The sequence below is a fragment of the Nyctereutes procyonoides genome, unplaced genomic scaffold (genome assembly GCF_905146905.1).
Source record: "Nyctereutes procyonoides isolate TBG_1078 unplaced genomic scaffold, NYPRO_anot_genome, whole genome shotgun sequence".
NCBI classification, from domain to species: Eukaryota; Metazoa; Chordata; class Mammalia; order Carnivora; family Canidae; genus Nyctereutes; species Nyctereutes procyonoides.
In genome coordinates this window covers 6917011-6929850 of record NW_026575030.1, presented here as the reverse complement: position 1 = coordinate 6929850, position 12840 = coordinate 6917011, and the positions used below count along the sequence as shown (strand labels likewise).

The 12840-nt window shown below is 43.4% G+C and overlaps 1 protein-coding gene across 2 annotated transcripts in view; it reads left to right on the top strand.

The window, feature by feature from the left end:
- The first annotated feature begins 604 nt into the window (after positions 1 to 604).
- CCDC93 (coiled-coil domain containing 93) overlaps positions 605 to 12840 on the top strand; it is a 95926-nt gene continuing 83690 nt past the window's right edge. Inside the window, exons 1-4 of one of the 2 annotated variants that reach the window (XM_055316174.1) lie at positions 605 to 805; positions 1521 to 1620; positions 4795 to 4908; positions 6365 to 6459. In XM_055316174.1, the coding sequence (XP_055172149.1) occupies positions 6377 to 6459 (83 nt within the window). In that variant the 5' untranslated portion in view covers positions 605 to 805; positions 1521 to 1620; positions 4795 to 4908; positions 6365 to 6376. The remainder of the gene's footprint in view (positions 806 to 1520; positions 1621 to 4794; positions 4909 to 6364; positions 6460 to 12840) is intronic. The other variant, XM_055316173.1, reaches the window with a different exon arrangement.

Below are 12840 nucleotides of genomic sequence, written 5' to 3'. Positions count from 1 at the left end.
TTCTTCTGGAACAGACAGGGGGTCTAACGTGTAAGTGATGTGGCAGCTAAAATGACGTCAGAAGTTGCACTCTCCGAGATGACCTTTTCTCACGGAAGACCCAGAACTGGGGAACCCGGTGTCCTGGGAAACAAGATGCACTGGCTGGAACGCCGGGCGGCGGCGGGCTTGCAGAAGCAGCTCTTGGGGGCTCCGTACGTACATCCAGAAGGTGGCCCAAGAGCGCACGAAGCAGGGGACACCTTGGTCCAGCCGGAACCCGGCCGGGGCCCGGAGTTCCAACACGAGAGCGGAGACGGGGCTTCAAAGTCCGGCTCGCTCGCGGAGCGGACCGAGAACCCCGACCTGGGGCGGCGGATGCCCGTGGGACGCAGAGAGGGAGCCACAGTGCAAAACTTCCCCGAGACGAAGGACTCGCCGCTTCGGGAAAGCCCCTCGGAGAAAACCGCGGAGCTCCGGAGCGAGGCTCCCGCGGGACGCGGCCCGGCGGCCCCGGGAGAGCAGCTCGGCCTCCCCGCCGCCGCCTGGCCTCGGGCCCCGGGCCCCGGCCGCTCTCGCGCAGGCGCAGTGGCGCGGCGCTCCCGGCCCAGCGCGCATGCTCCGCGCGGCCGCCGCGCTCCCGGCCCCGGGTGGCGGCGGCGGCGGCGGCGGCGGCGGAGGAAGTTCCCGCTTCGCCTCCACCCCGGTAGCAGCTTCGCGGCCGGGGACAGCTTCCCCCGACGCCCCGCAGACCTTGCTGCCGCCGCACGCCTGTCCCAGGACCATGGGGCTGCCCAGGGGCCCGGAGGGCCAGGGGCTCCCGGAGGTAAGGACCTGCCTCTCCGCGACTCGCCCGCGTTCCTGGGAGAGGGCCGAGCCGGCGGGGCGGCGCGCGGAGCGGGGCCCGGGCCTCCTCCAGGGCGCCCCGCCCCCCTCGCAGGTGCGCCCCGGCCCCCCCCCCCCCGCCCCGCGGGGACTGACGAGCGGCTCCGCGGGCCCGCGGGACGGAGGTGGTCGCCCCGCGCAGCCCCCGCCCGCGGGCCCGGGGTCCGGGGTCCGGCTCCCGCTCCCGCGGGCAGTGCCCCTGCGCCCCGGGGCTCGCCGCGCTGGGAGTCACGAGACGGCGCCGGGACGGTCCGGGCCCCGGGCGCGGAGGGCGGTGACCTTGTGGCGCCTCCCGCCGCCTCGCGGGCTCGCCCGTGCCCGCAGCAGCAGGAAGTTCGGGGGCTGGGGGGGCGCTGGGGGGGGCCCTGGGGGGGGCGCTGGGGGGGGCGCTGGGGGGCTGTGCGGGGCCGTGCGGGGCCGGGGGCCGGGGCCCGGCGGAAGCGTGGCTGCTGCTCCGGGACGTAGCGGGGGCCTTTCCTTGCAGAGGTGTTTGTTATTAAACACTCACTGGCTCCTGAGGGATAGGATAATCGGTGGTTTCCGGATTTCCACGTTGCCTGGGAATAAAAGGAAGGAGCGTTTGCTTTTGGCTGCAGATGTCATGCCGCTAGCTAGGTGGTTTGCAAGCGTCTTTTCCTCCGCTTGATTTACTCCAGAGCTAGCATAGTGTACTCGATTCTGGAAAGAAATGGAATCCACACCGCACCTCTTCCCCGCTCCTAAGCAAGCGTGTGGCAGGATCGATTGCTTGACTCGGTGAGTGGTTCCTTCGCTTTTGACCGCCTGTGCCCCCACCACGCCACCCCACTCTCTGCCAGCCCTCAATTCTTTCATCCCACAAGTACCCACTGATGGAGGGACCACTATTCTGTGCGTGAAAGCTGGGGACATAGTGATGGAAAGACAGACTTATCTGTCAGTGTGTGATCCCAGAACCTAAGTCCATTTTGTTGGAATTGTAGGTAAACCTAAGAAATGTCATGTTGTCAGAACCCTCATATTAGGTAAGACCTTACTTACATCGACGGAATGGGGCATTGTGAAGACAGAACTGTATCGTGATACTTGACATTTCTTTGTTGCCACTTGTTTATTTTAGCTCTCCTCAAGTTTTTGCCTGGCCTTATGCTCTAGACTCCCTCTGGCCTCTCAGGTTCCTTAAATCCCTCCAATTCAGTGCCCCACAGTACTATAAATGGGGGGGGGGTGTCTTTCTAGAATAAAAAGGAACTCGGTCCTCGGTGTTGTTTAACCCTTCTGTGACTGCTAGGAGGCTGGGTCTGATTTGTCACTTTTCTAGGAGCCTAAGACAGTTCTTGGCAATTAATAGGCATAAAGAGTAAATATAGTTAAATTATTAACATTTAGTTAAAAGAATAATGCATACAAACATGGATAGTGTGTGTCATTAGATTGTCACTAATCCAGTTAATTCCTTAGATTCAATTTTTTAAACCCTTTATGTTTGTGAAGGAGAGGAAGACAGCTAGACTTGGCTTTGCCCTCTAGTTTACATGAACTACAGTACAGAGCAAATGAAAATTTAGCATGCCTGGTCTAAGAGCTCATAGTCATTCATCTTTATCAGAACTTTATTCTTTTTAACAGATGTATTAGCCAATCTGATGACTTTTTATACCCTCAAAAGAGGGTATGCGTTCAGTCACTGTGTGTTGCCTAGTGGCTGTTTTCATTTTGTTTCAGTGTTTTAATCTGTGAAGTCAATATGGAGTCTTATATTCTCCATTCAGTGTCTTGCACCAGGAAGTTATTTCACAGGTTATATTGCAAAAGTGTATATACTTCTCCATTCCGGGGGTGAGTGGATAAAGAACATAGGCCATGCATCTGCCTTGGGGTTGGTCAGTGGGTATCCTTTAGGTACAAGTGGAGGCAGAAATGGTTCTCCTGGGATGAAATCTCCTTTTCTTGGAAGTGTCATGATAAGTGATGACTGACCAAATGAAGGGTTCCTGTTTTACATCCTGGGAGTTTTAAGAAAATGCTTGTATCATCTCATTTTTCTTTTCTGCTCCATCTTTGTGAATCATATTACTATTTACCTTCTCTTTTCTCTGAGTCTCGCCACTTAGAGATGTTGCTTAACTGTCAGGCCTTTTGCGAAGGAAGAAAAGGTGTGAATAGTTAACATTATTTTTGCATGTCCACCAAAAACTTGGGAATGCTCTGATAGGCTGGACCAGGGTTACTTGAGAGAGAAGTAAAACAAGCTGTCACCTTCACCACCCCCTATTGCAAGAGATTGTCAATCATTTTAATAATTCTTTGTTCAACTACTTGTTAATATGTTAGCTCCCTCTCTTGGCAATTTGTACTTCAAAATAAACTTGAATTTCCATTATCAGTGTCATGACTATGAAAACATTTTGTTAATCCACGACTGGCATAGGTCATGTACTTTATTGTAATGATTGAATATGTCATTCCATATTTAATTGTCCTTTGAGCCTTACTGCTACTTCTGAAGAGGTGTAAACATGACTGAATAATATATGGATCCTCTCCTGATCTAGCTAATAGCCCATTTCAAAAGAAAGGCATATATATTAACACCAGACATTTTACTCAGAAGAGGTTGATACTTAATTGTATGAATGGCAAGAACTATAAATAAAATGGAAATGCAGAGGAGTGACCGTTTGTCAGGGTTGGCATCAAATAGGAGCTAGAATTTGAAAATTGTTTCTGGGTGAGTAGAGAATATCAGGAGAAGGGAAGGGGTGTGAACAGTGAAGAAATGGGAATGAGCCATGCTTGAGGTGGGCCATAGCCATGACTGGATTGTTTTGAGGGGAGGTAAAGGGTGAAGCTGAAATGATAGTTTGCAGCCAAAGATCTGAATGCCAAACCAAAAACTTTGGAGTTTATCTTACAGACAGTGTATGATGCATTAATGATAAGGACTAGGGGATGAGCAAAAGAGGGATGATGCGGAAGCTGTGATTTAGGAAGGACTGAGGAAAACAGATTAAGAGAAGAAAGATTGAGAGGCAATTGCAATAGTCCTGGCATGAAGTGTAAATAAAAGGGAGGGGAGGATAAATGTGACACACATAGTAAAGGAAGATTTCACAGGCATGTTGGGTGAGGGAATAGTCAGAGGTAGGTACAAGAATTCGAGCCAGCTATACGTTGGTCGTGTTTTAGGTAGAGAAGTGGTTTTTTAATGTTCTATAGTAACAGAAGAGAGGGAAGGTACAGTTCCTGAAAGTAGATGGTGGCAAAAGTATTAGAATATTTCAGTGGTTTTAAGTTGTATATCAACATCTGGGAGTGAAGGTAAGCTTGAACTTAAAATTTTAAAGTCAGGTTCCTATTTAAATACATGAGATGAATTTATTATTTTTAAGGCAATCTCATTATGTGGCAGTAATCACCTTTCAGTGTATCTAGGTTGAAAACCCTCCTTATATTTGCTTTAGAGATCAAAAAGAGAAGTGCAGAGAAAGATACATATTTGAACTCCCTTCTTTGTTCTTGCATTGTTTGTCAGTAGCTTCTGGGACCGATTGTATATACAGTTTAAAAAAAACCCCAACACTTTGTTTTTGTCTGTAAGGAGTTTATAACATAGTCAGGAACCTGTCAAGGAAACGGCGTGTTTGAGAACAGGGAGGTGATGTGCTGTAATTTTCCTGTCCCTGGGTTCCTTCAGCACCGGATAAGTAATCTGTACTACCTGTGTGTGTCTTCTGCCACCTGTGACGATTAACACAGCTCATGGAGGCCTGAGGAATGCTATTCTTTGTGACTCTGGCAGCACTGTGTCTCCATGCTCCTGCATGAACACAGTGATAATAGCCAATGTCACCTGCTCCTTAGCTATTAAATTGTGGCATCAGAGGATGCACCCAGTGGTCCTGTACTCAAGGTAGCTTTTACCAGCCTAACTTTTACCTTTTGTTTTAGGTAGAAACAAGAGAAGATGAAGAACAAAATGTCAAGCTAACTGAAATTCTGGAGCTTTTGGTGGCAGCTGGGTATTTCAGGGCAAGAATTAAAGGTTTATCACCTTTTGACAAGGTAAGAGGAAACCTTACTAGCCATTAGGCTGTGTTTTGTTGGAGTGACATGGCTTACCAGGGTTGAGAAAAGAGGAAGAGATTGTGTTTTTACTTTATCCAGTGTCCATATTTCTTTCTGATTCACGTTTGTTATTAGAATTGTTCCAATTTCCTATTAAAAGAAAATAAAAATCTATCAGCAGATATGCTGTGAATTCCTTTTCTGTGTACAGATCTTTGGGAAGTGCAAAGAAGCATTAGAAATAGTTCTTCCTTTTAAGGAACTTACAGTTTGGGTGGAAAGATAAAGCTTATGTAAGATAAAATAATCCAAGTTAATAAGGAGCTGTCCCAAGTCAGTATGCTCACAATTGCCAGATATTCTAATGATGGTAAATTCTGATTTTAGAGGAGAGAGAAGTCACTATGGGATGAAATCTGTTAATTCAGCAGAACCTTCAAGAATTAAGCACAAGGCATAGTAATAAGTGTTGAGGGCACAGAGATAAGACTCAGGGAGCCCAGCTTCTATAGCATAGGGAAGGAAGACAGGTAAAGCAACATATGTAGAATAAGTGTCACAATGCAGTAAGTGCAGCAGAGATGAAGCTTCCAGATCAGACAGCAGGAAAGCTTTCCTGGTGGAAGAAAGTGTTGAGTGCTTCAGTGGGCCACAGCCTGGCCTTGCATAACAATCACTGTGGATTGTTGTAAATACAGATGTTGAGGCCTTGCCCTTTGATATTTTGGTTAGAACTGGGCTGGGGCCTGGAATCTGTATTTTATAGGCATCTCATGTGTGTCTAAAACACAGCCAAGGATAAGAGTCCCTATTGTTTTTTCTAACATCAAGCTGTGCCTGAAAAGGATTTTGTTTCGAAGTGGTGTTTTAGCCTCAGTCTCATTTGCATCTCTGAGAAATCCTATGAGAAAAGTAGAGCAGGGATTCTCCTCTCCTTTAGATACATGAAAAAAATAAAATGTATGGAAATTCAGTAATGAGCCACAAATGTCAGCCTTGCTACTAACCTGTCTGTGATCTGTAAAACATACAATTCCTCTGGAGTCTGGCACATCCCTGAAACTGGATTAAGACTTCTCCTGGCTGAGAATTAATGTCCATCCCTCTCAGTATAAAGAGGATCTGTGAATGGTGTGCCCATGTCTTAGTGTAAGTCAGCTTCTTGGTCACACTAGCCACATTTCAGGTGCTCAGTAGCCGTATGTGGCTAGTAGCCACCGTATTGGATGGTACAGATACATTAACGTCACTGTGGAGAGTTTTATTCATTGGTGCTATTTTAGATGAATTGTAGTTGATGGAGTCAGAAGAACACATATACTCTCTCAAAAGATATGTATTTTTGTGTAGTCATTGATTCTGTAAAAACTACTTGTTTTTTTTTCTACCTTCCATTTCTTCCCCTATCCCCAAGCTAGAAAGAGAAAACAGATACTTTCTTTGTGTCTTGCAGGTAGTAGGAGGAATGACTTGGTGCATTACCACTTGCAGCTTTGACATAGACGTTGATTTGCTCTTTCAGGAAAACTCTACAATAGGACAAAAAATGTAAGTTGTCAGGGTTTGCCATAGAAGAGCCTAAAGGGGGTGAAGGGAGCTAACTTTTGAGTGTCTACTATATGCCAAAAGTTGTGCCAAACACTTTGCATGTTTTATTTTAATTTTCATTGCAACAGGTATTATCACACTTTTATGTATTATGAAATTGAGGTTGATAGAAGCCATGGTCACATAGTTAGCATGAGTCATTTAATGCTCAGACTATTTTTTTTTAACACTCTCTCTCTCTCTCTTTTCCCTAGTTTCATTGAGATTATCATCCTATAATATTGTATTAATTTAAGGTGTACTACATAATGTTTTGATATATATATATATTGCAAAATGATCACAGTAAATTTAGTTAACATCCATCACCGCACATAGTTGTAAATGTTTTTTCTTATGGTATGGACTTTTAACACCTACTGTCTTGGCAGCTTTCAAGTATACAATATGGTGTTGTTAATTCTAGTCACCATGCTGTAGATCACATCCCCACTTACCTATCTTATAACTGCAAGTACGTTTTGTACTTATTGTCTCCCTTTACCCATTTCCCTCAGCTCCCACCCTTTTGCCTCCGGCAGCCACTAATGTGTTCTCTGTTTCTATGAATTCAGTTATGCTGGACTCCATATACACATGAAATTGTACAGTATTTGTTTTTTCTCTGATTTATTTCACTTAGTATAATGCCCTCAGAGTCCGTTCATGTTGCAAATGGCAAGATGTCCTTTTTTCTTTTATGGCTGAATAATATTCCAGTGTGTGTGTGTTCGTTCATCCATGCATGGACACTTAGGTTGTTTCAGTGATTGGCTATTGTGAATAATTCTGCAGTGAACGTGGGGGTGCAGATATTTCTTGGATATACTGACATCATTTCCTTCTGGTAAATGCTCACAAGTGAAATTGTTGGATCATATGACAGTTCTATGATTTTTTAAATTTTTTTGAAGAATGTCCATACTGTTTTCCATAGGGGCTGTAACAATTTATAATTTCACCAGCAGTGGACAAAGATTCCTTTTCCTCCATAGCCTTGCTGATGTCAGTTATCTTTAGTTTCTTTGAGTTTAGCCATTCCAACAAGTGTGAGGTACTATCACATTGTGGTTTTGATTTGCATTTTCCTGATGATTAGTGATGTTCAGTAACTCAAATAGTTTTTCTAATACTCTAATAGTTTCCAGTAGCTGCTTAGTTTCTCTCTGTCCAAAGGCAGCTGGAAGGAATGTATTGGATGGAAGTTGAATAGGGTGAGGAGAGAATCTTTCCCTCCCCACTGCCTCTGTGTAAGGCAGAGCCTCACTTTGCCTGCCATTGAGAGAAGGCAGCGTGGACTCCTTGCTAGAGGTTTCACCTGAGTGTATGCTGCCCAGTCTTCCATAGCTCACCATAACTTGGTGACTTCATTAGACCACTAAGGATCCCTGGTTCTGCCCAGCCCTGCCATTGGGCGCTGTATGACCTTGGACAAGCCTCAGTTCCATTATCTGTCAGGGATTTGTGTTTTCAGATTTGTGTGCATCTGTGACTTATTTAATCATTTTTCTGAGGCCTTATCCTCCCCCAGGAAAAAACTCTTCCAAATGGATTAAAGGTGGTTTGCAAATATGCATAAGAAGCAGTGATAGAGAAAAGGGGAAGCAAAGCAGACGGAAAACAAATGGAGTTGGGGAAAAGGCTACAATATTCGTCATGGGCCACAACATGCCTTGTTTTCCTGAGGATGGGCCACAGATTTGGCTCTAAGCTTTCTGGCAGCCAACAAAAAGAGAAAAACATGATAAATTACCCAATTCACAGTTTCCATACAGAAGAAAAATTGGGCCCACAGAATCACCGAAATTCTTAATAATAAGACCAAAGTGTATCTCTCGGCTCCTCATTAAAGAGGACGTATTGTTCTCTGGACGCTGCTCATCAGTGCCTAGCCATGACTAGCAGAGCTCTACATCTGTAGCATCTGTCATTCTGGGACTGTGGCATCGTACCCAGTGACCTGTAGTGAAAAGTCCTTCACTGGGAATCAGTGGGACAGAATCTGGGCATATGGTTCTGCTCTCTGCTAGTTAGGCTAAATCCAGAGGTAGATTTTTATCCTTGTGTGTTTGAGTTTTTTTGTTTCTATTGTGTAGGTGCTACATCCATGAAATAAAAAATAATACTGCCAAAGGGTTCCAATACACAGCTAATGTCTCTCCTCCTGTTCCTATTCTGTACCCTGGTTTTATTCCCCAGAAAGAATCAGCTTTGAGTTTAGGTTTTAGATTTTTCAGAGAGCTCACTTCTACATCTTTAACCATGTACGTTTCATTCAAGTCTGATAGGAGGAATTTAGCTTACCTACACTACTCACTATATCCCTTTTGTCTTCCATCTTCCAGTTTTGTGATTATTATCTGTTTTTTTTTCTATGATCACTTTTTTGACTCATTTACATCAGATGGTTTCTCCTGGTTCCTAGCTATGTAGGGTAAATGTTTTACTATCCATTTTTCCTTCTTTTCAGCCTACATCTACCATCATATCATTACTCTTACAATGTTCAGGGCATAGTATTTATAATCTGTTCTGTAATCACAATTAAATTGTTCATGCTTTATCTACAGATAGATTCTAAAAGTAAATCTATAAAGTGATTACAGTAAGAACAGAATTGTGATGGTGCCAGAGAAAAAGAAATGTAATCTTCTGGACCATGATAGTGCTCTTTGATGGAGAATATTCAAAATATTAGAGTCAAAAGGAATCTTCATTTATTCATTGACTCACCAAATATTTTATTGAGTCCCTACTATGGGTCAGGCATTGTTCTGGGTACTTTGGATATTTTACTAAAAATGTCCTACCCTCACAGAGCTTAGAGTTTTTTGGGGGGAGACAGACCATAAATAATTTAATAAATAATTGAGTTATACATAGAAGTAGTATGTGCTATGAAAAGAAATTGTAGCTGGGAAGGTATATGAAGGTTTGGAGGCAGTTGTCTAACTTTAGGTCAGTGTGGCCTCATTGAGAAGGTGATATGGGAGCTAAGACCTGAGAGAAAAGGAGATCATGAGTGTGGAGGTTCCAAACAGAAGTTTACCTGGAGTGCAGTGAGGTGGGGAGAGCAATGGGAGAGGTGCAGATTTTATGGAGGCCAGATCAGGTTGAGCTTTGTAGGTCAGAATAGAGTTTACTCCAAGTGAGATGGGAAATTCTTGAAGGGTTTAGAGCAGAAGAGGAACATAATCTGTTCATAATCGATTTCAGAAGGAACCCTCTGATTACTGACTAAGGGGGTGAAATTGGCAGCAGGGAGATTCTTTAGCATACTGTAGCCATGCTTACAGAAGAAGATGGTGGCCAGGACAGTGGGCTAGCAATAGAGGGATTCTGGATCTGTTTTAAAGGTAGAAACAACAGGATGTCATGACAAATTGGATTTGAGTGTGAATAAGAGAGGAGTCAGAACCCAAGTTCTGAGGTGCTTGGGCTGAGCAAGTGGAGGTGGTCTCTATGAAAAGTCACTAAAAATCAGGCACACTGTAATTTGCATCATATTTTTATAGCTTATTTTCCTTGAGTTTCTGATTGCCTTTTTTATATCTTGACAAGGAAGCACATAGCTTTACCTGTAGCTCAGATCAGCCAGATTCTTAGTCTATTAACATAAATTTACTATCTTCTCGAGGACACTCTTGATTGAAGCCTCTTTTTCAGTTTAAGTGATTATTTTCTACACCTGTGGCACTCTTGCTTTGCTGGGATTTCTTTCAATTGCATTCGTTCTACACCAGTTTTATCATTTCTTAGGTTCTATGTATCCCTTCTTCCTGAATTCCCTTGGAGTTTTTTTTTTTTATTTATTATTTATGATAGTCACACACACAGAGAGAGAGAGAGAGAGAGAGAGAGAGAGAGAGGCAGAGACACAGGCAGAGGGATAAGCAGGCTCCATGCACCGGGAGCCCGACGTGGGACTCGATCCCGGGTCTCCAGGATCGCGCCCTGGGCCAAAGGCAGGCGCCAAACCACTGCGCCACCCAGGGATCCCCTCCCTTGAAGTTTTTTATGGTGACTCTTAACCCCTTTTTCACCTTGGGTGTTATGGTACTTCCCTATCAGTGACAGTACTCTTAATAGATACTGGAGCAGTGTTTTTTATGCAGATTCTTAATCTCAAATCCAAAAAATAACGAAAACAGGCTTTTTCTTTCAAAGTGTGGATACAAAACTCATTTGGAAACAAAACATGACCTGAACTTAAAGCTATTTATAGTGATCCCACTTGGGTGAATATTCATTAAGTTTTAAAAATTTTATTTAAATTCAATTAGTTAACATAAAATACATTATTGGTTTCAGAGGTAGAGGTCAGTGATTCATCAGACTTACATAATACCCAGTGCTCATTACATTACATGCCCTCCTTAATGCCCATCATCCAGTTACCCCATCCCTTGACCCTCCTCCCCTCCAGTGACCCTCAATTTGTTTCCTATGTTTAAGTCTCTTATGGTTTGTCTCCCTCTCTGTTCATTTTATTTTTTTCCTCTCTTCCCCAGTGATCCTCTGTTTTGTTTCTTAAATTCCACATATGAGGGAGATCATATGATAATTGTCTTTCTCTGACTGACTTACTTCACTTAGCATAATACCCTGCAGTTCCATGTCATTACAAATGGCAAGATTTTATTTTTTTTGATGGCTGAGTAGTAGTCCATTGTGTGTGTGTGTGTATATACATCTTTATTCATCTGTCGATGGACATCTGGGCTCTTTCCATAGTTTGGCTATTGTAGACATTGCTGCTCTAAACATTGGGGAGCAGGTGCTCCTTTGGATCATTACATTTGTATCTTTGGGGTAAATACTTAGTAGTGCAATTGCTGGGTCATAGGGTAGCTCTATTTTCAACTGTTTGAGGAGCTTCCATATTGTCTTCCAGAGTGGCTTTACCAGCTTGCATTCCCACCAACAGTGAAGAGGATTCCCCTTTCTCTGTGTCCTCACCAACATCTGTCATTTCCTGACTTGTTAATTTTAGCCATTCTGACTGGTGTGAGGTGGTATCTTACTGTAGTTTTGATGTGTATTTCCTAATGCCGAGTGATATGGAACATTTTTTCATGTGTCTGTTGGCCATTTGTATGTCTTCTCTGGAGAAATGTCTGTTCATGTAATCTGCCCATTTCTTGATTGGATTATTCTTTGGGTGTTGAGTGTCATAAGTTCTTTATAGATTTTTGGATGTACTTTTATCTGATGTGTCATTTGCACATTCTGTAGGTTGCCTTTTGATTTTGTCAGATGTTTCCTTTGCTATGCAAAAGCTTTTATTTTATTTTATTTTAATTTATTTTATTTTATTTATTTTTAATTGAAGTTCAATTTGCCAACATATAGTATAACACCCAGTGCTCATCCTGTCACGTGCCTGGGCCTCAGTGCCCATCACCCAGTCATCCCATCCCCCGGCCTGCCTCCCCTTCCACTACACCTTGTTTGTTTCCCGGAGTTAGGAGTCTCATGTTTTGTCACCATCTCTAATTTTTCCCACTCATTTTCCCTCCTTTCCTCCATAGTCCCTTTCACTATTTCTTATATTTCCTGTATCAGTGAAACCATATAATGATTGCCCTTCTCCAATTTACTTACTTCACTCAGCATAATACCCCCCAATTCCATCCACATCAAAGCAAATGGTGGGTATTTGTTGTTTCTAATGGCTGAGTAATATTCCATTGTATATATATATACCACATCTTCTTTATCCATTCATGTTATAGATGGACATCGAGGCTCCTTAATCAAGTCCCAGTAGTTCACTCTTGCCTTTGTTTCCCTTACCTTTGGAGACGTGTCTAACAAGAAGTTGCTGTGGCCAAGGTCAAAGAAGTTGCTGCCGGTGTTCTCTTCTAGGGTTTTGATGGATTCCTGAATATTCATAAGTTTTGCTGCAGAAATAATAATTTCTTCAAGTATAGACTTCACTTGGGCTCTACGTAATATATAATAATATATGCCTCTTAGGTACAGGAAAATGCAAACATCTAAAAAAGTTCTGAATTCTGAAACACGTGGCCCCAAAGGATTTGGATAGAGTTGAGAATATATAGTATTATGTTCTCTGGTAAGTACTTGATGTGCTTTTAAGTGCAGAGCCATGAACTATAACTGTGTGCAAAGCTTGGTACAGGGGTTTGCATAACTCATGGTCCTCCAGACTCTGAGCAGTGCATCAGGCATTTGGGTCTCAACATCTGTAAGAGAAAAGCAATAGCCAAAATATACTGAATTATTCAAAAATCTTTTCTGTTTGGTTTTGTAGTATATTCTGTGTTTGAGGTTCCTCTCCACAGAGTTTCTCTATAGGTGCAAGTTAGACTACCACTG